This window comes from Agelaius phoeniceus, chromosome 5 (assembly GCF_051311805.1).
Source record: "Agelaius phoeniceus isolate bAgePho1 chromosome 5, bAgePho1.hap1, whole genome shotgun sequence".
In the NCBI taxonomy this organism is placed as follows: domain Eukaryota; kingdom Metazoa; phylum Chordata; class Aves; order Passeriformes; family Icteridae; genus Agelaius; species Agelaius phoeniceus.
This window is the reverse complement of record NC_135269.1, coordinates 18225092-18246670: the sequence shown is the minus strand read 5'-3', so window position 1 is coordinate 18246670 and position 21579 is coordinate 18225092. Positions and strand designations below refer to the sequence as shown.

The window sequence follows — 21579 nt, the reverse complement described above, 5'->3', positions numbered from 1 at the left end:
GTAACACATAAACCAATGCACTGCCCAGCAGAGCCCTGGTGGGGACCTGCAATGATCCCTTTTAAGCCTCCTTGTTTAGAAAGTAACCAGAGAAAATTAGAAAAATAGGTGTTGTAGCAATGGATTATCTTGGGAGCAGAGCCTAAGAGCATGAGTCTGGGCATTATTGACTTCATTTTAGGGTAATTGTTTTAGGATTGCATCCTGCTGCCAAGAAAATCAGTGACAAATTTATTTTATGTTTTGATAGAAGAAAAACTGTATCCTGAAGTGTATGTCACTTACACCACTTGCACAATAAGTGTTCATGATGTCTGAAGTTCAATTGCAGATGTCTGTTCTAGCTCAAGTTCACTTTCTGAAGTTCCCATTTCAGCTCTGTCTATTGCTAAGCTCTGCCTATTGTAGCAGTAATAACGCTTCATGCTGGGACCTTTATTGTGCTCAGACATCTGCTAAATCCTATAAAACCCTGTGGTTTCCTTTTGGAAGCCTGCAAAGGAAGTGTGAGCCACTTTGTTATATTGACTTAGATGGTCAAACAGGAATAGACAGATAATTGGTACAAAGAGTTGGTAGAGAAATGTGATTTAAGCCAGATATTAGGAAAAAGTTCTTCTCCAAGAGGCTGGTCGGGCACTGACACCGTCCCCAGGGAATGGTCATGGCCCAAAGCCTGGAAGAGCTCAAGAAGTGTTGGGACATGGTGGGCTTGTTGGGGTGTCCTGTGCAGGGCCAGGAGCAGGACTCGATGATCCTGTTGGATCTTAAATACTGCATCATTCTCTAGGACCAACCAAAAACCCCTAATCCACTAGGAAAAAACCAGCAAAGCAAGTGCAGAGTTTGATGAGTAAGTTTGAGGATGCCAAATGCAGGAAAAACCATGAGAATAGATGTGGCAGATTTACCTGTTGCAATACAATCCCTTCAGTTTCCTTGTGTAGAAAAGACTTTTCTATATTATGGCAATTTTAATGAAATATTAGGTTTAAAGTATCTAGCTGTGTTTCAGCTCACAGCAATAATTTATCAATAATTTTTTATTCCAATAAAATCTCATCAATGCAGAGCTACAGGTCCTTGACATTGCAGCATCAAAAAAATCTGGTTAAAAACACATAAAAAGACTTGGTGGAAACAATGCCAGTTCTTTATGGGAATTTGTCATTTCTTCAGCTCCCTTAATGGTTATCAAGGCTGTACAACCAAAATTGTTATTGATAGACTACCTGGATACCTCAGATTTTTTTCCTTTGCTTACTCCTGATTCAGTGGATATACATATCAAGGACGTCAGTGGTGCTGTCATCCAGTTTGAAATGACCTTAAAATTATTTTTCAGTTCAGATTAGATGGCATTAAAAGTTTTATTGATATCAAATACTTACTTCAATCATGAATCATTATTAGGATGATATTTAGACTCTCTGCTGCTCCTGGTTATTAATTTCATTGCCAGGTGTTAAAGTTGTGCTGTATCATTTTTGACAGTGTCATCTTGGAGTTTTTTAAGTCTTGTTACACGAAAAAAAAAAAAAAGGAAAAGAAAAAAAAACCCAAAAAAACCCCAACTCCATAACATGTATTAGCTCTTGGATTTTTACTTCTCTTGTGTTTGCCATGCAGAAAGAGGCATCTGATACTTCAGATGCTTCAGACATGTATTTAGCAGATAAAAGTAATGTAAAACCAAATTGCTCAACAGCACAACTTCTCTCACAAAGCTGGGTCAATGTCTGGCATCACATTTTATGATGTTATATGAAATAAACTTCCATATCAAAGACCATTGATTATCAAGGTTTGCTAATGTGCTTCAGATTGCAAATCAGGGATTGTTCATGAAGGGAGGGAGCAGTTGGGAATCCCTGAGTAATTCAGTTTGACCAAAATAAAATTATGCTTATATTTTACAGGCATTTTTCAATGAACAATATTATGTGACAGTACATCTCTCCTTGAACTCTGTGCTGAGATCAGAGTTATGTTTTGCCCCTTGGACACTGCCTGGCTATTACATATAGAATATTTTATTTCTAATTAGATTAAAGCTTTTTGCTTTCTTGCACTTAGATATTTTACTGTTTCAGTATTTTGCTGCTTGCTTTTGGAGATTATTATATATTAAAAGTGAGAATTGGGATTCCTGTTGTTTCTGTGGGTCGGGTTTTTTTTGACCTATTTTGCTGGATTTGTAAGATTTTTCTTTAGTAACAGAGGGCCTACTGTTAAATTTTCATGCTTCTTAATTAGTTTTCCATAAGTAGGTGTTAGACTTTGATGAGATACATAATCTCTAGTGTTGCATAGTAGTTTCATTTTGTTATCTTTGTAGAATTTTTTTCAAATGCCTTTTGCAGGTAAACTGTTGCCTGTAACTGTGTTGGACTTGACAGTGTTGGGTTAATGGTTCAACTTGGTCTTAAAGGGTTTTTTTAATGTAAATGATTCTATAAAGAAAAGATAAAATGATCAGTCAAAACCAGTCCCTGGATTACATGTCTAAGAAACCTGCATCCTCTCTCTGCTTAAACACAGATGTCTGAGTGTGCTCAGACTGAATCATACCCTTGAATTTTCTGGAATGGGAAGGGCAGTTGCGAGTGCTGGTTAACCTCCAAGATGCCCCAAGAGCAATTTTTACCTTTAATTTGCCTTTGTAAAATACTTCTATATGAAAAAGGGTTTTAAAAAAATATTTAAACCCCCTCATAATTCTATCTGTCCTTTTTCAAACTCTCCTTTTCATAAAAGGTTGCTAACATTAAACATGGATCCTAAAAGAAAATGCTGGGATTGATGTTCTTGTTTGCCTCCTCTTCCTGGATAAGGAAGTTCTTTTATTTTCTTTCCTCCCCCAGGGCTACAAGTACATTGTGCCAGAAGGGGAGTGCTGTGGGAGATGTCAGAAAACTGCCTGTGAGGAGCTGCACTTTTGGCCTCGGGGTGATGAAGATCCTCCTTTGCATGAGGTGAGGTGCCAGTGGGATGGACACTTTCCCTCCTCACAAAAGCCCCCTGGAGTTATTTTGTGTTCCATGGAAGGAGATGAAGATGATATCAGCTTTTTCTTCTACACATCAAGCAGCACTGAGAGACAATGTTTTGGGTATTCTTGTGACCTACGCAGTCAATTCCCATGTGCGAATCCTCCCCACCCTTGTCTGGGCCAGATATTTTGTGTGCAATCACTAATTTCAGCCATGGTAGCTTGAAAGAATGTTCATTGGGTATAATGCCTCCCCAGCTGTCAGCTATTTGTTTAAATTATCCCAGTTAATTTGTATTACAATCTGCTGCTGTCTTAAAGAAAGAATCTTGTTAAAGTGCTGTTTTGCAACCTGCCTTTTTCCTTGTTTTAGCATGAGGATTTCTTAATGTGGATCACTATGCTTCTCTGCTTCATCAAACAAGCCTTTGGAAGGCCTATTTTTTGTGTCCCACTGTCTCTCACTGACTTTTTTTTTGTCCTACCACATTAATAATTATACTCTGCAGTCTTTTCCGTGCTATGTTCTCTTGTAACTCTTCTGTCATTAGTGAAGAATTAAGCATTTAACCCCCTAGAAGAATGTGTTTCCAAACTTTCTGAGCAAAGATGTTTGACTGCAGTTGGGGATCTAATCTTGAGTTTTGCTGTTCCTAAAGTGTTTTCAGAGTTGTATCAGTGAAGGAATTAAACTAAAAAGCAGTGAGAGTTTCTCCCAGCACTGAACTGTGGCAGCATCTTCCTCCTGGCTGCTGTTCCCTGTCTGTTCCCACAAACAGCACTTGAAGTTCCTGCTTCGTCTGGTCTGTGGGTGATGATAATAAGAGATCTATCAACAGGATCTTGTCTTTTCTGCATTTGCAAGTTTCAGGTCCAGAGCCTGTTGCTAAAGCCTCCTTTGGGCTTAGCAGAGCAGATTTGCAGCAGATTGCAGCAGAAAAAGGGGCTGCTCAGCTGCAGTGCAGTGCAGTGCAGCCGGTCACCAGGGAATAAAAGCAGATTTAACTCCAGTTAGGAGTACTTTTCCTTCTTCACATGTTATTTGACCTGTCCTTTTTGAAGGATACTTCTCTAATTCTTATTCTCTACAAACTCAGCATACTTTATAAACTGATTGTCACGGAAAGGGTTTGTGGAGACCTGTTGAGTGACACTGTTCCTGATGTAGTAAATGTGCTTTTGGCAAGCCAGCATCTGTCTGGGGTGGCCTTCCCACTGTCCAGGGGCACAAATATCCCTCTATCCGAGGGCTGATTGTGTTTAATCCACTCTCAACTTCCCCTCAGGTTGGAACGGAGTGGCGATCCCCCTGGAACCACTGCATTGTCAACGAGTGTGTCCGGGTGAACAATGAGGTTTTTGTGCAGCAGAAGAATGTTTCTTGCTCCCAAATGGATGTGCCTTCCTGTCCAGAGGGAACTGAGCTGCGTTGTGACGAAGTGATCGACTGTTGTCCTTCCTGCAGATGTGGTAATGTTTGGGGCATGGCAAATGGGATCACTCCAGCATGAATTCTTTCATGGGGTGACTATCTGGTTCTCAACAACAATTTTAAAAGTGTGTGTTCTGGAAGCATAGCCCCACTTTGAAGGGCTCCCATGTAATTCAGACACTGAGTACAGAAGTACCTGCTGCTGCATCCAAAGCCCTGTGGACAAAAGGGGAGGGGGAGATTCTGCCTTCCAGTGCTTGAAGGGAGCCCACAGGAAAGATGGAGAGAGACTACTGACAAGGGCCTGGAGTGACAGGACAAGGGGGAATGGCTTCACACTGACAGAGAGCAAGTTTAGCTTGGATATTAGGAAGAAATTCTTCCCCGTGAGAGTGGTGAGGCCCTGACACAGGTTGCCAGAGAAGCTGTGGCTGCCCCATCCCTGGAAGTGTCCAAGGCTAGGTTGGATGGGGCTCTGAGCAACCTGGGCTAGTGGAAGGTGTCCCTGCTCATGGCAGGGGGTTGGGACTGGATGATCTTTAAGGTCCTTTCCAAGCCAAGCCTATGATTCTGTAACTCCTAACATAGTCTTGACTCAAAAGTCTAAAGCTAAACGTTTGGTTAATTGGCCTCACTCTGGGAAGACTCACAGTGGTGTTTAGTTGACACGCATGTGTGCAACCACAGGGTGAGGAGGGAACAGTAGGAGGAGGAAAGGATATATGCTCTCTAAGTTACAGAAAATTGGAGTTCATCTTCTGAAAGTGTGAGGCTTGAACTGGAAGGGAAAGTTTATTATGTTCTGCCATGTACTTGTTCAAAAAGAGCTCAGCCAGAGATAATTTTATGTAGCATCAAGTATAGCTCTGACAAGTTGTTGCCTGTCAGTGTGTAATGTAAGAGGGCTCAGTTATGCCTCTTTACAGTGAAACTGCATACAAATTTCTTCAAGCTGGAACTGTACTGAGTCAAAAGAGCATAGCTGTGGTTGATTAAATCTTGGAATTGTCATTATAATGGTAATGCTAAGAGGAATACTTTGTTCTTTTTCAGTGCCCCTGAATGGTTGTCCATTGAATGGCACTGTTATTGGGGTAAGACACAAATTCCTTTTACCTTTTGAGATGGCTAGATATTTAAATATATGAATGAGCTTTTGAAAGACACACACTTGTCAGAATAGTCACACACAGAATACAGGGCAGCTTTTTTTTTCCAGATAGAATCTCTGCAAGGAAGACCTTGGAGTAAAAGCAGTGCCAGGGGGCTCAGTATGTCTATGTCCAGCTCCTGACTCTGCCAGGGTCTTCCTATATGACAATGAACATCTCTGCAAAATGGGGATAGCAAAGTTTCCTTATCTTGAAGGATGCTTGAAAAGAGTGATAATCTTAGTGCTTAAAAACTGTGATAATCTGCATTTTGTAGTGGTTTGCAGAGTACCAAACACACAGGAAACTCTCTATGAGGGTTAATCTCCCTAGCGATCCTTGCCCACTTTGGGGAAGCAAAACCTTCCCATATTCTGCTTAGAGGATAAGGCATATTAAAGCAAGGATGGAGACTTCCTCCACCTGTGTGGAAGGAGAGGTATCCCTCCTTGGCTATTAGCAAGAACAGGAAAGCTTCCTGTTCTTGAGCTTCCTCCCTGTTTGACCTCTTTTCTCTTTCAAGATCCCTGCTGATATGCCCTGTGAGGAAATTTTTTCTCCACTGCGTATTTAATAGATAGATTAAGACATGTTTAACCCAGCCTGCGGTAGTGGGAATGATGTTAAGCATCTGATCTCATTTATGCCGAATTTATCTTTGGAAAGCTCTGTCAATTGTCCATTGTTTCCCTAAATCCATATTCTGGCAGCACCTCTGGTGTCAAAGAGCTCTAAATATTCTCACCATCCCCCAGGGAAACAGGTTCTCTTTAGTAATTTAACCTAACTTTAACCTACTCATTCCTGCTTTGTCAACACGTGCCTTCCTTTTTCATTTATTTAAAAGTAAATGTACTCAACATTTATATTTATATTTTAGTGGTGTGGCAGAGAGAACCTTTCTCTATCTATTTCTTGTGGTTTGGATTTTTTTTTGTATAGTCCAAAGGCACAAGTTTATAAGTTTTTTAGAGCTAAAGCCATGTCATCAAACATCCATCATTCTGTGTAGAGATGACTTCCCTGTAGAATTAAATCAAAGGAAAAATTCTTGTTTTTCTTGTCAGAAAAGAAAAGCTTTCTTGTCAGAACACTGGTTTTAAAAGTGATAAATTCTGGAATAATCTACTTTCTCTTTGATCCCTCTACTTCTTTCCTCTTTTGTATGTTGTCAGAACTAGTTAGCATCCTATAAAGACAATATTAGTAGGGAATGTCAAGCAGGACAGTAATTAGCAGCTCTTGCCACTTTCTCTTATACAGGATTATATATTCCATATATGTATATATTGCAAACCAAAGGTGTTTCCACTTGTGTGCTGTTCTGCCATGACCAACTAATTTTTTTCTCCTCCAAAAAAATGTTCACCTGATCTGTCAAGTAAAGTACTTTTCTTTCTTCAAGCATTTGAAAATATTTACAAATAATTTAAAATTAAACATAAGGAAATTTTGAAACAAAATGTCACATTGAAACCAAAATGAGAAGTGTCTGTGTTTTGAAAACTTCAAAATAAAATGTCTCAGCTTCTGCAATATTGAAAAAACAATCCTAAAATTTCTTAAACTAGCTTCATTTAATGACTTACTATAAGTTAATTAGCTGCCTGTCTGAAATATTTTGAGCACCTGGTGTCACCACAGCTTTGTTTTGTACTATTCTCTGCTTCGGTGACTGGTTCCAGAGTCCTGGTCAGGAAGGAAGATGTGGTGTCCACAGAAGTTTATACTTCCTGGATTTCAAACCTTTTATGTTGGGTCCTTTAAGAATAAGCTTCAAGTTTCATTTTATGTCAAGGGAAAACTTTCTTTCATTAACTCCTTCCCTGAATAGTTCCAAGTTTTGAGATTTTACTGCATTTCTGGTGATTGACTAGTCGTGTCCTTAATCCCTTCGCATTTTTATATTGTATTTGGTTATCAATATGATATTCCAGTAATTTGGTGTACTGTATCTACTCTGCTGTTCTTAACAATGCTGTGGATTTTAACTGCAAGTTTCCAAGCAGGTGGCTGTATTTACCAAAAGGATTATCTGTATCTCTCATCTGTTTTCTCAGGCTTTTACTGACTGGCATTTTTGAAGGTGATCTGAGTAGATTTGAGCTTTATGCAGGTTATTTTGGTGGCTCTGGGTTATTTTGGTGTTGACATGTTGTTCCAAGGTAGCCAAGAAAGCACATGATAGGTGTGTTATATAAAGGGAAAAATCTGTATCAATCCATTATTTTGTTCAGTTCTGTCATGCTAAGCAAATCTGTGATCAGGGCTAGATCTTCCCCCAAAAGCTCAAGGCACTTGTGTGTGAAGATTTAATTTCAACTCATGTCTAGTAAATCCCTATGTTCCTGCCTCTCAGAGTGATAATCATGTGAGTTATCTATTTTGTGTTTAATTGGAATGTTAGAACTATTAGAAGAATCCATGAGGATATCAGTGACATCAGTTGTGGCTTTGTAGACCTTTTCTTTATGATGTTGTAGCCTAGAGCCACTGAGGCGTTCTCTGATAAAGAATGTCATGTGGTTTGCACTAGAACTGTCACTCTGGTGTCTGACTGCTTTCCAGTGTTGAGATCAAACAAGAAATATGAATTTTCATAAGATATTTGCTCTCCATCTGTTGTGGTGTAACCCCAGCCAGCAGCCACTCACTCCCTCCCCACCAGCAGGATCGAGGAGAGAACGGGAAGGGTAAAAGTGAGAAAACTTCTGGGTTGGGATAAAGAGGGTAAAAGTAAAAGCTGTGCAAGCCAAGCAAATAAAGGAATTAATTTACTACTTGCCATGGTTGGGCAGGTGTTCAGCCTTCCCAGACAAGCAGAATGGTGCTCCTTCTTTTCCCCATTGTATATTCTGATCCTGATGCCATAAGGTCTGGTATATCCCTTTGGTCAGCTGGGGTCACCTGTCCTGGCTCTGTCTCCTCCCAACCCTATGAGGCACCCCCAGTCTCCTCTGCAGTCTGGCAGTAGGAAAAGCAGAAAAGGCTTTGGCTCTGTGCAATCCCTGCTCAGCAATAACAGCATTCTGTATTATCAACTCTGTGTGCAGCACAAATCCAAACCACAGCCCCATTTCAGCCACTGGGAAGGAAATTGTACCCCAGGCAAAATCATCACGCCCTCCCTCTCCAGGAGCAAAATTTTGAGTGTATCACCATACCTGCCTCCATTGAGGTTTTTTAACCCTCCAGATTAATGATAGTCACTACAAAAGGTTAAACCTGGAAAGCTGAGGAATCCCATGTACAGGTCTCAAGCTAAGCTGTTAAAAGACAGGAATCTCCCCCTTGGTATTTCCTCTTTCATCATGTTTTATGTAGAGGATCTTTTTTCTAGACCTCAGGAGAGAGTCATTGTTGTTACTGGTTATAGAGACCTGAGCACCTCTGTTGTCCTGGGGCACAGAATAAGAATGTAGTTAAAATTCTGTGCTCAGAACATTTCTACTTCACAGTAGAAACTACCTATAAATGCATTGCTTTTACACTGTTACTCTGGCCAGCTATTTGTTTTTTGATCCACTTGTTTCCTGAGCATTTGACAATTCAAAATGGAATCTGAGGATATGCACAGTACCAAGTGAAATCAATGGTGGCATTCCACTAATATCTGAAGCACAATTCAAACCTTTCATAATCTAGCAAAATGGTCTATTTACCTTATTTATTTTCCTTCTTTATTAGTTTTTAGAAGTTTGTGCAAATCTTGAGTAGGCTACTCCCACTTTGTCCTTTCAACCTTTGTGGTTTGTTATTTTGAGGTTGAAATGAAGGCCTTTGCACCTGGGAGGAAGAAAGAGTTTGTCTTAGGATTCCTTTCAGAGTAGGGTAACCAATTACTGACTCCAGATACTTTTGTTTCTTAATGGTTTGGCATTTTTGCTCTGCATTTTAAATGTCATTTTTGCTTCCTTTGAAAAGGTGATGGGATCCAGAAAACAAGGTGCTGGGCAAGAGCTCAGGGCATTTGAATCGTGTTCAGCCTGATTTGCTTGTAACTATGGACAAAGTGGAGTTCTTCAATCACTAATTCTGCTTTTTAAAATTTTGTATTTTCTTAATTTTAAGCTTTTAGTCCTTTAGAAATTCCATGCAGAATTGTTACAAAAAGAATATAATTTCTGCCCATAATCTGTGGGTTGTCATGGCTCTAGATTAAAAACTTGTTGCAAAATAAATTCATTGCACTCAAAAAACTCTTGGCAACCATGTAGACAGAGTAAAAAAAAATCTTCATAACTTTCAAGAATCCCTTTCTTGCTTGCTAGATATTTAAGCAACAAAGAAATGCCAATGACATTTCTCAGATTAAGGACTTCTGAAGGGCTTCCTAGAAAAAGGAAGCCTCATGCTGCTTGTTCTGGAATTAGAGATGAAAAATATCAAGGTCTCTGGAAACTTGGCGGCATGGGTTTCTTGTTTCTCTAGCAAAGAACTACAGTACAAGATTTAATGAAAGAGATTTAACCTGAAATCACTTGTTTGTCTGGATTTTGCTGGTGAGATGGTCATTGACAAACTGATTCTGATGTTTCAGCACGGGAGGCGCCTGATGGTGGATCAGTGCACAACGTGTGAGTGCTTCCAATCAGCACCTCGGAAGTATACCCTGAGGTGCACCAAACTCAACTGCCAGGCCTGCCCAGTGGTGAGTGGGAGCAGCCTGGGGGTTCTGCTAGGAATGTGTCTGATGAGAGTTATGTTCTTCACTGTACACACCACTTTATGCCTGGTACAGCTCTGGGGCCTTTGGCCTTTCTTCAGGTTCTTCTGAGAAGTCTTGCTCTGTGTTCTTTCCATGAAGTAGATGATATGCATTAAATCTGATCTAAATCCTCAGGGTAGCAAAGATAACTTTAGATGGTACTCAGCTCCACAGGCATATTTTATTGTTTATTTTAGATTACTTACCCTTAGGGCAATATAAGGTTTGGCAAATCATTTGCAAGACGAACTGCTGAGTCCTCTTTCCTACAGTGTTACCTGTCCCTCCAGGGACTGGCAGCTCAGGCAGATCTCCATGCTTCAGGCCTTTCCTATGACAATTTTCCAAATTGTCTAAAAGCTGGGCTCAGTAGCATTTGTTTGGTTCTCAGCCCTTTCCTTTGGTGATTTGAAGTGATGGTCCCCATCAGTTACCACTGGTTTTTGAAGTCTTTGCTGCTGCTTTGGTGCCCTCACCTGCAAGGAATGACTTTGGCTGAGAAAGCTGGAGAGATATATCTTCCATTTCTGCTCTACTGACCAACAGTGTGACAGGATTGCCTGATTAGCTCTGCTCAGTTCTGTAGTTTTTTCTCTTAGCACCAATACCTCAAGTAGAAGGAGATCTAAGTGAGGTGCAGAGGCTGGTTTGATTGCCCTGTGTCCAAAGAGCACAGACCAGAAGCTAAGTTTCACAGAAAAAAACCCCAAAACTTATATGCCTCTTCCTCTTCTTCATCCTTTCCCTGGATAGTGGATGGAGCACAATGGCCCCAGCCAAACCCAGTGTGTGTGCAAGTGGTGGCCCTGGCACCCAAGATCCACATCTCTAACATGATCATGTGGGATTTCTGGCTGATGTCCAGAAGGGACATACACTGATAGGGTCCTTGGAACAGAGAGGGGCAGAGTTTTTGATGAGTCCAATCTCCCATCCTGAAGTAGAACTGGAAAGGACTGGAAATGTAGTTAAGTTTCTGTAGAGAGAATCTCTACCAATAAAAAAATAGAGCAAAACTGCAGACTCAAATTATTTCCTGCAACTCTTTTTCTTGAAGAATTGTCAACAGTGTCCCAGCAGGCCTGTTGTGAGTAGAAAAATGATGATATGACTTTCAAATGATGTCCAGGGACAGGTCAGTGGTTAGGGCAACACAAGGCCAGCCAGTTTTATGTGGAGAATGCAGCTCAGATAATTCATAAGTGTTCCACTTGCCCATTAGGCCATCAAACTGGCTTTGATCCCTTTTATTTGGTGGTGTGGATATAGCCTCTGACAAAGAGGACAATCTGGAATACCGTTTGTGGTTATAGACCCTAATATCACCCCTTCTGTAAGGTTTGATTATAGACATAGGCTTTTGAAGGGAAAACAAATGGCCAAGCTCAGTGCTGAGCATCTTTCTCAAAATATAACCTGGCAGATCCATGAAAGAAAACCCAAACAGATACACCAGATTGAATTTGTGGCCAGAGACATGTGTGCATGTGTATGTTCTCACACAAAGATACACGAGCATCCATTCTCGCTGCTGAATGCAAGGATCCAGCTGTAGAAATTAATGGTAGAGGAATCAATATAATACATGATAAAAAAAAAAGGTTGGGGGGGAACATTCCTCTTCTGCTTCTTTCACCACCCACACATTACTTAACCAGTTCCTTTTCCCCATGTAACACGAAAGTACAGACTAGGCAGAAAACCCTGAAGAAAGGGCCATTTTCAGTTGGGCTTATTAAGGACTGTGAACTTGAACTATGAAAGCTACACGAGGGAAGTTGCAGGTCTAGGAGTATATATCCCTTCCTAGCCATTGTAATGAATTTGTGGAGCTTGAGGGGAAAAAAAAATCAAATAAGATACAGAATGTCTTCATCTCCCTAAAGGCCAGTGGGATTCACACAATTCACAGGATCTTTCCTGTCTCAAAGCCTTTGACTTCATGTTATACCTAGATTAAAAGCAATTCCTTGCTAATGGATAAAATTTAAGAGTACAAATGGGTTAAGAGTACCAATTCTCTCAGGAACACCTGCGTTCTCCTGGATGCTGAAGTTGTGTAAGGAAAAGCACTGGCAATTGAAGTGCAGCCAACTCCAGCATATTCTGCTCAGGAGGGTCATTTTTTGGGTCATTTTATGACCTGCTTTAGGTGCTTATATTTTTGCTAGTAGGGAAAGTTCGCCTAAGTAACAATAAACTATGTTTTCCCCCACTGATTTAATCGTAACTCTCCCTCCCCAAATTCTCTTCAATAAAAACCATATGGATAACATGCATGCCTTAACTGAACCAGAAAGTGTTTATTTTTTTAAAAATGTTCATGTCATCATAAGCAGCTGTTGGTTATCTGGAGCAGCTGGGGACGTTACTGTGGGACACTTCATGTGTTAGCTCAGTTGCTTTCTGCTTGGTTTGATTTTCTTCCTTATCATTATTCACTCTATACCTTTCTGCCTCTCCACTTAGTGCTGCTCATTCTCCCATGCTCTTTTTCCTGCCACTGATTTTCCCTTCAGTGCTGTTTGTGAGGCTCCATTATTCCCCTTTTCTTTCTTGCTCTCCTTTTTCCTTATTCTGCCCTTTCCCTGCCTAATGCTTACTGGATACTTTGCCCTTTTCTCTCCAGTTTCAGCACTTCCAACTGCTTTTCCATGTTGCACTTGTATAGAATCCATTGGTTTTACTTAGAAGCATTTTCCTGGCTGTCATTTTGTCCTCTGAATCTTATTTTTTAAAAAAAAGCTTCTTAAAATGAATACAGGATGCATGCTTAAAACAAAATAAATCCAGAAAAATGTCCTTCACCTTCTAGAACTACAGAAGGCAGGAAATCCCTGGCTCTTGCTGTGGAAAATGTGTGCCAACTTCATGTAGCATCAGGCTGAGAGATGGAAGGGTTCAATATCTTCAGGTAAGTTTTAAGCACTCTTTATTTTATTTATGAGTAAATGTAAATGTATCATCAAATATAAATCAAATGTATCATCATGTTTTTGATTAGGTAACGTGGTATTACCAGTGTTTTTTGTATCTTAGAATAATTTATCAAGGAAGTTAATTTGTTCGTAAATAAAAAATGGGTGACTACACACCCCAGTGCAAAATCCTAGAGGGGCATTCTAGATTCAGGAATGTTACCACAGAACTTCAACTGGAATATGACCTCAAACAGAGGAAATGAAAACCCTCATTTAAGATGTGAAATAGTTAAATTAAGAATGTGAATTTTGAGAAACTTCTCCAGCACAGAATGATAGAATGGATTGGATTGGAAGGGACCTCAAAGATAATCTTGTCTCAATGCCCTACCATGGGCAGGGACACCTTCCAGTAGAGCAGGTTGCCCAGAGCCACCTCCAACCTGGCAGTGCAGGATATGTTCTTAAACAGGAGTGGATATTTTTCTGGTTAAACCCCATCCTCTGTCACCAGAGACAGGATCTAAAGTTTTCTTTTATTCCATTCGTATGAAAAATCTTAAATGAGGAGAGTATGGGAAGAGCCACGAAGCTGAGGAAGGGTCTGGAGCACCAGGAGCAGCTGGGAGGAGCTCAGCCTTGAGAAAAGGAGGCTCGGGGGGACTTCCTGGCTCTGCACAACTCCCTGACAGCCAGGGGGGGGTCAGGCTCCACTCTCAGGGTCAGGCTCCACTCTCAGGGAACAAGGGACAGAACAAGAGGAAACAGCCTCAAGTTGCACCAGGGGAGGTTTAGATTGGATTTTTTTTCCGCTGGAAGGATTGTCCAGCTTTGGCACAAGCTGCCCAGGGCAGTCGTTGAGTCACCAGCCCTGGAGGGATTTTAAAAATGTGTGGATGTGGATCTTAGAGATGTGGTTTTCTGGTGGACTTGGTTGGCAGTGGGAGGTTAACAGCTGGACTTGCTCTTAAGGGTTTATTTCAAACTAAATGATTTGGTGGGGGGATGGGGGTATGGTAGTATATATGTTTTCTAAAGAAGTTTCCAACTCTTCCAGAAGGTAAATAATTTTATCTATATCTCTTTGAAAGACAGATCATAGGCCAGACCCCCAGATCTCTCACTTAGAGAAGGCTTTTTCCTAAGTTAATGGAAATTTCTTCCCTGTTAAGAGCTGAAAAAGTCAGGTTTTCGCAGTCTGGGCAGAGCTATGATCAATATGGCCATGGAATTAAACAGAATAAAACAAGTTTGTGGATAGGCAAAGATTTCTATGTTTTATAACTGTCACCACCATGGTACTTTAATTGAGACATGAGCAAAGTAATATCCTGAAAATTTCCTGTCTCTGTTGTTTCTGTGTAAAGCTAACAGCCCTTCAATATTTCCAGGCAAACGCATCCCTTCAGGATGGCTGTGACAGTCACTCCTGCAGAGTAAATGAGAGAGGGGAATTTATCTGGGAAAGGAGAATCACTGGCTGTCCTCCATTTGATGCCAAAAGATGCTTGGCTGAAGGAGTAAGTAGTGAAACAGGTCCTCTTCCCAGATTTCCTAATGGACTCTGCCATGTTTCTGGTACCTTCTGTGTGCTGGGCTGGGAAACCCCAACCCTCTCTCAACACCTTGGCTAAACTGAATTTGAACTTTGAAATTCAGAAAGATGTAGGTTTTCTCTGTTTGAAAATATAAGCTGTTTTTTTTGTGGGACTGTGTTGACTGCTGACCCTAATTCTATTATGAATATGAAGCTGAATATTTGAAGTATCAAACATTTGCAAGTGGTTCTTCTAACAATGTTCTCAGTTTGAGATCCAGAGCAAAACTGTGTGGACGATGACACAAACTGAGAAATATGCATATGAAATGCTATGGTATTTTTTCTCTGCCATTATATGATGTTAGGGAAAGGAATTTTCACACTGCCGTAGAAAGATCAAACTTCCACAACTGCAGTTGTGTAGCAGGATAAAAAGCCCTGCACAAAGTACTGATCCATCTTTCTTGTGATTTGAGGTTAATTAGACACTGAGGAGCAGAGTGAGGTGTGAGTGTAGCACATGGGGCCCTGTTTTTGCTTATCTGTCAGGTTTTACACATCTTACAGGTGTTTATATCCACCTGCTCCAATTTTCTTGGGCATGGCAGGAAGCAGGGAACCTTTAGTAAAGCTTGTGGTCAAACCAGTCTGCTCATACACATGAAACAAATGGAGAATTTATGTATAATGTGGGAAAAATAAAACTTCTACAGGGCATTTCTCACTTGTGTAATTGTAATACATGGTTTTGTTGTATAAACAAAGATTTAGAAAAGAATGCTGCGTTACATTATGGGCTTTGGGTTATTATCATATTCAAGTGATGTTAATGGAAAATCAGTGAAAAATAGTTTACTTTTTAAACAGAACTTCACAAACTGCATTTATTCTTCTCCGATCCCCCACAAACAGAACTATTTCAGCTATAAAATTAGTGATTTTCATCTTGTTGCAGATCAAAATTTTAGGGTTTTTAATTAACAAAGTCTCCAAACTTTTGCATGTAAGCTCAGGGGTTGAGTGCAACAATGGCATCACCCTGCAGTGTAAATATTTCTCCATTTTGCCTTTTACTATAGTTTTTCAATAATTTGCACTATACATATATTTCTGAGAATTTATTCTGGATGATAGCAATGAAACAAAACATAAAGTTTTATGGCTTTTAAAATTTACTTGACAGATGTGATATTTCTTAAACAGAATGAAAGCTGAATGCTACTGGTTGTATCCTTCTGGTTTTCAGGAATTTATTTGTATTTAATGTCTTTATTTTAGAAAGCTCCTAATAGCAGGTGAGAGCAATATTTTCAGGTGTTGAATGTGCTAATAAGTCAATTACTTCCAGTTAGCGACCAGCAAATATCATCACAAGTTCAAAATCTTAAAGGTGATAAAGAGAAAATTATTAATGTAGATTTATGATTTTGTATAATATAGAAATTCAGTTTGGTTTTTTTTTGCCTAGTATCCTGCTTTATACATCTTCTTCCAGCAGATCCGAAGTGTATCACTTATGTCAACATCTGAGTTTTCTTTTTTTTTATAATTTTAGGGCAGAATAGCAAAAATTGGCAACACTTGCTGTGACACGTGTAAGTAAATAATCCAGAAATCTTGTATGGAAAAGACAGAGTGTGTAAGTACCTACATTTTCCATAATATGCAGGGTAATGAACCAGAGCTTAGCAATGTGGTTATAATAAACCATCAAAGAAGCCCACCCTCTGACATGCTGCTGTCTGTCATGTTTTGTCATCTAGAACACGTGTTTTGACAGTATTCCCAAGTGCTTAGAATGAAATAGATACTCTCCATATTTCATGCAGATGTTAATTATGAATGTTTTATTTTATTGTTCATCTGGTGATAACAGGAATAGTCCTGCACAGACAGCCTGTCAAGTCACATAACCTGATACTGCTGAATGTGTGAGGAAAACACTTAATGAATAAAAGATCAACTTTAAATTAATTAATCAAAAAAGCCCAACCCTGGTGGCAGTAATGTTTTTTGATAACATATTAACCAAAAATAGTGGGGGAAATGCATTCTTATGGAACAGCCTGACTGAGAGTTTGCAGCCTTTACCTGTCTGGATAATCACTGAACTCTGGCTTGAGAGATAGAAGTCAGAAAGCTATTGAGAGACTGTCATCAAATGGATCAAAGAGGTAATTTGGTTAAAGGAGCTTTAATCTACCAGGCTACAAGTAAGGAATACTCAAAATTATTTATTAACAAAAACAGATTTTGAGATTTAAAAGACAGGGTGGTGGGCAGCTAGTGCCAATCACTGTAATTTAGGAGAAACTAGTTCCAAATGAGCAGAGATCAATGCATAGATTTATTTAACAGAATCATTTAAAAGCAATACCTCCCTGCAGCTGCAAAGGCAAGCTGATCTAAGTGATGTGCTGCCTGCCTAAAACCTCCCATACTGAATGGACCTTCAGATCCTTCTTCCCAATGGTGTTTTGCCTGGATGTAGCTCAGTTCTCAGTTTCTCATGGACATAGATTACATTATTTTCCAGCGTCTTGAGAGAGTCTGTCTTTCAGATGTCTCTGTGTCATAAAGAATTGGCCAAAGAACTTGTTCCCTGAAGTCCAGGCTGATGCCTTTGGCTCAGCAGAGTCCAACAAGTCCTTGGGCAAAGGAGCTGGTTGAGGAGTCAGTTTCCCTTCCTATGTTATGCCTTCACAACTGGACTTTTTTTTAGCGTGTCTGAGGGCATTGTTCCAGCTTTTAGGTTTGTGGAAGCACACAAGGGAACAGCTCCTATTTTCTCATGAGATTTTTATTTTCCCACTTAACAAAGAAGTTGCATCTCTTTTCTCTGTTGATCTCAATCTCACATGTCTTGTTAAGTTACAAGCACTAGCTTTGCAGAGGAGGCGCAGTCAACAAAAAAAGTAAATAACAGAGGTAAAGTAACTAGAAAACAAGTTGATAAGTCAGGATCAAAAACAGAATGGATCTGTGTGAGGCTGATGACTTCTTTTTTTTTGTGCTTTTCAAGTGTGTGAGCACAACTTGTCCAACTTTCAGGTGGACAATTTTTATAAAGGAGTGATGAAATCATTAAAAGAGAAAGGGCAGTTCAGCCCCGGAACCAGACATGAGCTGTATTTTTTTTAATGAAATTTAAGGTTTTAGCAAGGCACAGAGTCAATTTGGTACCAACATGCTGACGGAAAGTTGTGTTTGCTGGTAGGAAGATGGATACCTTTCTCTTCCCTTTGTGTATGTACTTAGTTGTGCAGTTGCCCTGCTGAATTCCTTAAACTTTCTGAAGTGTTCTGGGGTAGTACTAAAAAATCAGTCTGTTAAACAGAAATTTCGTTGGTTAGTTAGAAATGGGTATGAGTAGGCGTCTGTCTTCACAGCGACATAAAACTACAGTAACACTACACAGAGCTGCTGTTGTCTATGCACAAAATACCCACTGAAAAAAGCATTGACTCCTTCACAAGTCTTTAGATGCAGGACCAAAACATGCAAGTGTTCAAGAGAAAATGTTCTGGCTTAGTTTATATTTGAGCATATTAATGATGAGGTTCTCTTTGAAAGGGGGGGGGAACAGAGTCCCAGTAACCAGTAACCAATTAGGAGAATCGTTTAAGACCAGGGGAGAGGCTGGTGTTCGATGGCCAAGGTGACTTTGGAACAAAGCAGTCAATTGAAAATAAACATGAGGGAAACCCTTCTCTAGTGGAATTTTAGGGCTGTAGTGTGAAATAGTCACACAGCTCTGCATGAATTACTCTGAGACACACCCAGTTAGAGATTTTACCAGGAAGAACATTTCACTGACGACAGTTTCAGGAGTAAAGGGATATAAGTTATAACAAGCAATTGCCAGCAGTGTCAAACACTTTTTATATTTTTCTTTTTTTTTTTTTTTCTTTTTTTTTTTTTTACTTGGTAGGTGTGGAGGTGGAATGCCATCCAGTAAGTACCAGACTGCAGTATGGGAATATCAATGGATGTGTGGCTGAAAAGGAGGTGCCCATTTCTCATTGTGAGGTAAATAACAAAAATCAACCCCCTTTTTCTTTCCCTAAATGAAACCATTTCTTCCACCATGGTTTCACTTCAGTAAGTGGAGCATCAGTTTCTCATTGATTAGCTTAGTGTTAACCTCACTGGCACTTATTTCCTGAAGTAATTTGCTGATGCTGAATTTTCCCTAGTCAAACCAGCATGAAAAATGGCACATGTTAGACACAAAGGCTTTGTTCATCCCACTCTCTTGCTTCCATCAGAAATTAATGACTCTGAAGTAGCTCTGTTAGGACTTTCTACTTAAAAAGAGGAATATTTATCTTCACATTTGTGAAGCTTGTTTTCAGTTCTGAGTATGTAGTTAAGCACTGAGCCTCTAGGTTGATTAGGGGAATTTAAATAAGTATTTAGATAAATGGCATTTTAAAAGACCTTTAAACCCAAGTGCCAAGATTTGACTTGTATGCCTTAAAACCTCCGGGATTCCTCAGTTAGCCTTGGCACCAAGCTCTTGTGTTCTACATGTCTTGTATCCTCCAAATCAGATTAAAAGTTTAATTTCTAGCCCATCACTGCTTACACCTTATATGGCAACTTCCTTTTAAGACAGGAGCATAACTTCCCTTCTGGGTGTTCCCATCTCTGCTTTTTCCAAGATAACAAAGCCCCATACAAGGATTTTAATCACCCTTGTATGCAATCCAAGTTATGGCATAACTAATAATTCTTAACCTCTTGTCCTGTCTACAAAGTAAATGGTCCTTAGCCATAAAGTCATAAGTATTGATTTTTCTCCTGCAGAAGTCCAGATTTTACATTGGGAATAAACAATATTAAGTACATTTTTTCTAAAGTCGTCCCTGATAATGGTAAGATATTTTAATTTAATTAGACTGGGAAATAAGAGCACAAAGCCACCAAAGGAAATGGACTCTGAGAGAGTGTTATGTGAGGCTACTTATTTTGACATCATGAAGGCTTATAGCTACAGGCACTGACAGCTTGGTCTAATTTAGTTAAGTGGCCAGACAAGCAGAACAAGAAATAATAGCACCAGCAGGACAATAGTGGGTGTGTGGATTGCAGCATTTGGGCTAAAGCACTTTCTGAATGCATGATAACCACATTTACTCAGAAGCCAACACCATAGCTCTGGACATTCCCTATAAGATTTTAAATTCCGGGCTCTTTTGTGTGTGTGAGCAGTTTCTTCACCTCTCCTTTGCTCTGATTATGCTCATAAGAAGTTACTCTTTGTACAGCACCCTGCATTCTGGACCCAGGCACCTGTTTCTGAGTTCATGTTTTCAGCAGAGCATGGAAGCCGGACAAAGTCACCCATGGATATTTTGAAGGAAGGAACCAGGATTCTGAGTATCATGAGGTTCTGTTCAAACTTCAGCTCTCTTCTTTTTCCACTTAGGGCAAGTGCAGAAGCACCACCAGGTACTCTGCTCATACAGGACAGTGGGAAGACCACTGCAGCTGCTGTACAGCCACTCAGACCACCACGGTGACGATCCCACTGCGCTGTCCCAATGGGACCATGGTGCAACTCTACATCCCCTCTGCCTCGCTGTGCGAATGCCATGCTCGCGCGTGCACACCATGAATATTGCCCTGAAGCCCAGCTGCTTAATCTGAAGTTTTATGATGGAGGAACTTCACAATGCAAGCCTAATATTCTCTGTACACTGCCTTATCCATTTGAATCCTGAAAAATTGTATAGACACAGCAAACAATAAAGCTTACCAGCACAACAGATCGCGGTCTGATTCATCTTGGGGTGGACTGTAGGAAAGAGATTATCTTCATTTCACTGTGGAAATTAATTCACATTATTGATAAAAATCCCAAAAGGACAACCACAAATAAATCATGCTCAGAAGCAGTTGCTTACACTTAAAGAATATTTCCCAAATCATTTGATGTTGTCTGCAGAGACATTACACTTTCATTCCCCACTTCAGTCCTTAGTGACACACAGTGGACTTATAATTTTTTGCTCTTTTTCCTCCCATTCTTTTCAGGGAGTACAGTAATTATGGGATAAGACTTCAGAGTAAGAATAGGATGTTCATAGTACACACACAATACTGGTTGTGGCTCAGACAACCAAATATCTTTCTGCAATGCATATACATGTTTCTCCTGAAGCTGAATGAAAAGAAACTGTGTGTTGAGGACAGACTGTGTAAATTCTGCACATCCTCAAGACATGCGTACAGGTTTAAGGACAGCTCTTACTTCAGCCCTTGCCCAGACCAACTCGAGGAGAAAGCTCCGTGGCTATCTCACCTATTTCCAGGTGCCTGGACTTCACCTGTTGCATTTGTTCCAAAAGTTGGAATTAATTTAGATGCAGAATTTGCAGTGGCAGGTGTAATTTAGTTATTGCTGCCAGGTATATATTTACAAGGATTTAAATTTTACTTTGTCTAGTTGAGCCATGGAACACAAAAGATCTTGCAGAGTGTTGTTGGTCCTGGAGGAATCTTGTGTCAGTGAAGCAATTTCACTGGGAAGTACTAATTTCTCAAAAATATGAGAGAGGGAGGACTGTTATTGCCACATGTGTTTTTGAAAGACAAGAATTATTTAAGCTTCTAACTAACAATTTTAAAATAATGAATGGCACTTTGACATGATTAAATGGGTGAAAGCATCTCCCGAACTGCAAGGAAAGCTCCCTTTGGGAGCAAACAAAAACTCCTGTGCTTTCTACTAAAAAGCTAAGTTGTATTTCTTTTTTAGAGGAACCAGGCAGATCCCTGCTGCTTCTCTCTTGTCAGTCAGTTGTGGATTCAACACACCCTGAATTGTGAG

At 40.0% G+C, this 21579-nt stretch overlaps 1 protein-coding gene across 1 annotated transcript in view; it reads left to right on the top strand.

Annotated features, from left to right (window-relative positions):
• The window catches only part of VWF (von Willebrand factor), a 117868-nt gene extending 97353 nt beyond the window's left edge, over window positions 1-20515 (top strand). The window contains exons 44-52 of the mRNA XM_077178437.1: window positions 2865-2975; window positions 4279-4462; window positions 5478-5518; window positions 10116-10226; window positions 13099-13197; window positions 14596-14724; window positions 16300-16339; window positions 18676-18773; window positions 20176-20515. Coding sequence (XP_077034552.1) covers window positions 2865-2975; window positions 4279-4462; window positions 5478-5518; window positions 10116-10226; window positions 13099-13197; window positions 14596-14724; window positions 16300-16339; window positions 18676-18773; window positions 20176-20364 — 1002 coding nt within the window. The 3' untranslated portion in view covers window positions 20365-20515. The remainder of the gene's footprint in view (window positions 1-2864; window positions 2976-4278; window positions 4463-5477; window positions 5519-10115; window positions 10227-13098; window positions 13198-14595; window positions 14725-16299; window positions 16340-18675; window positions 18774-20175) is intronic.
• Window positions 20516-21579: the final 1064 nt, after the last annotated feature.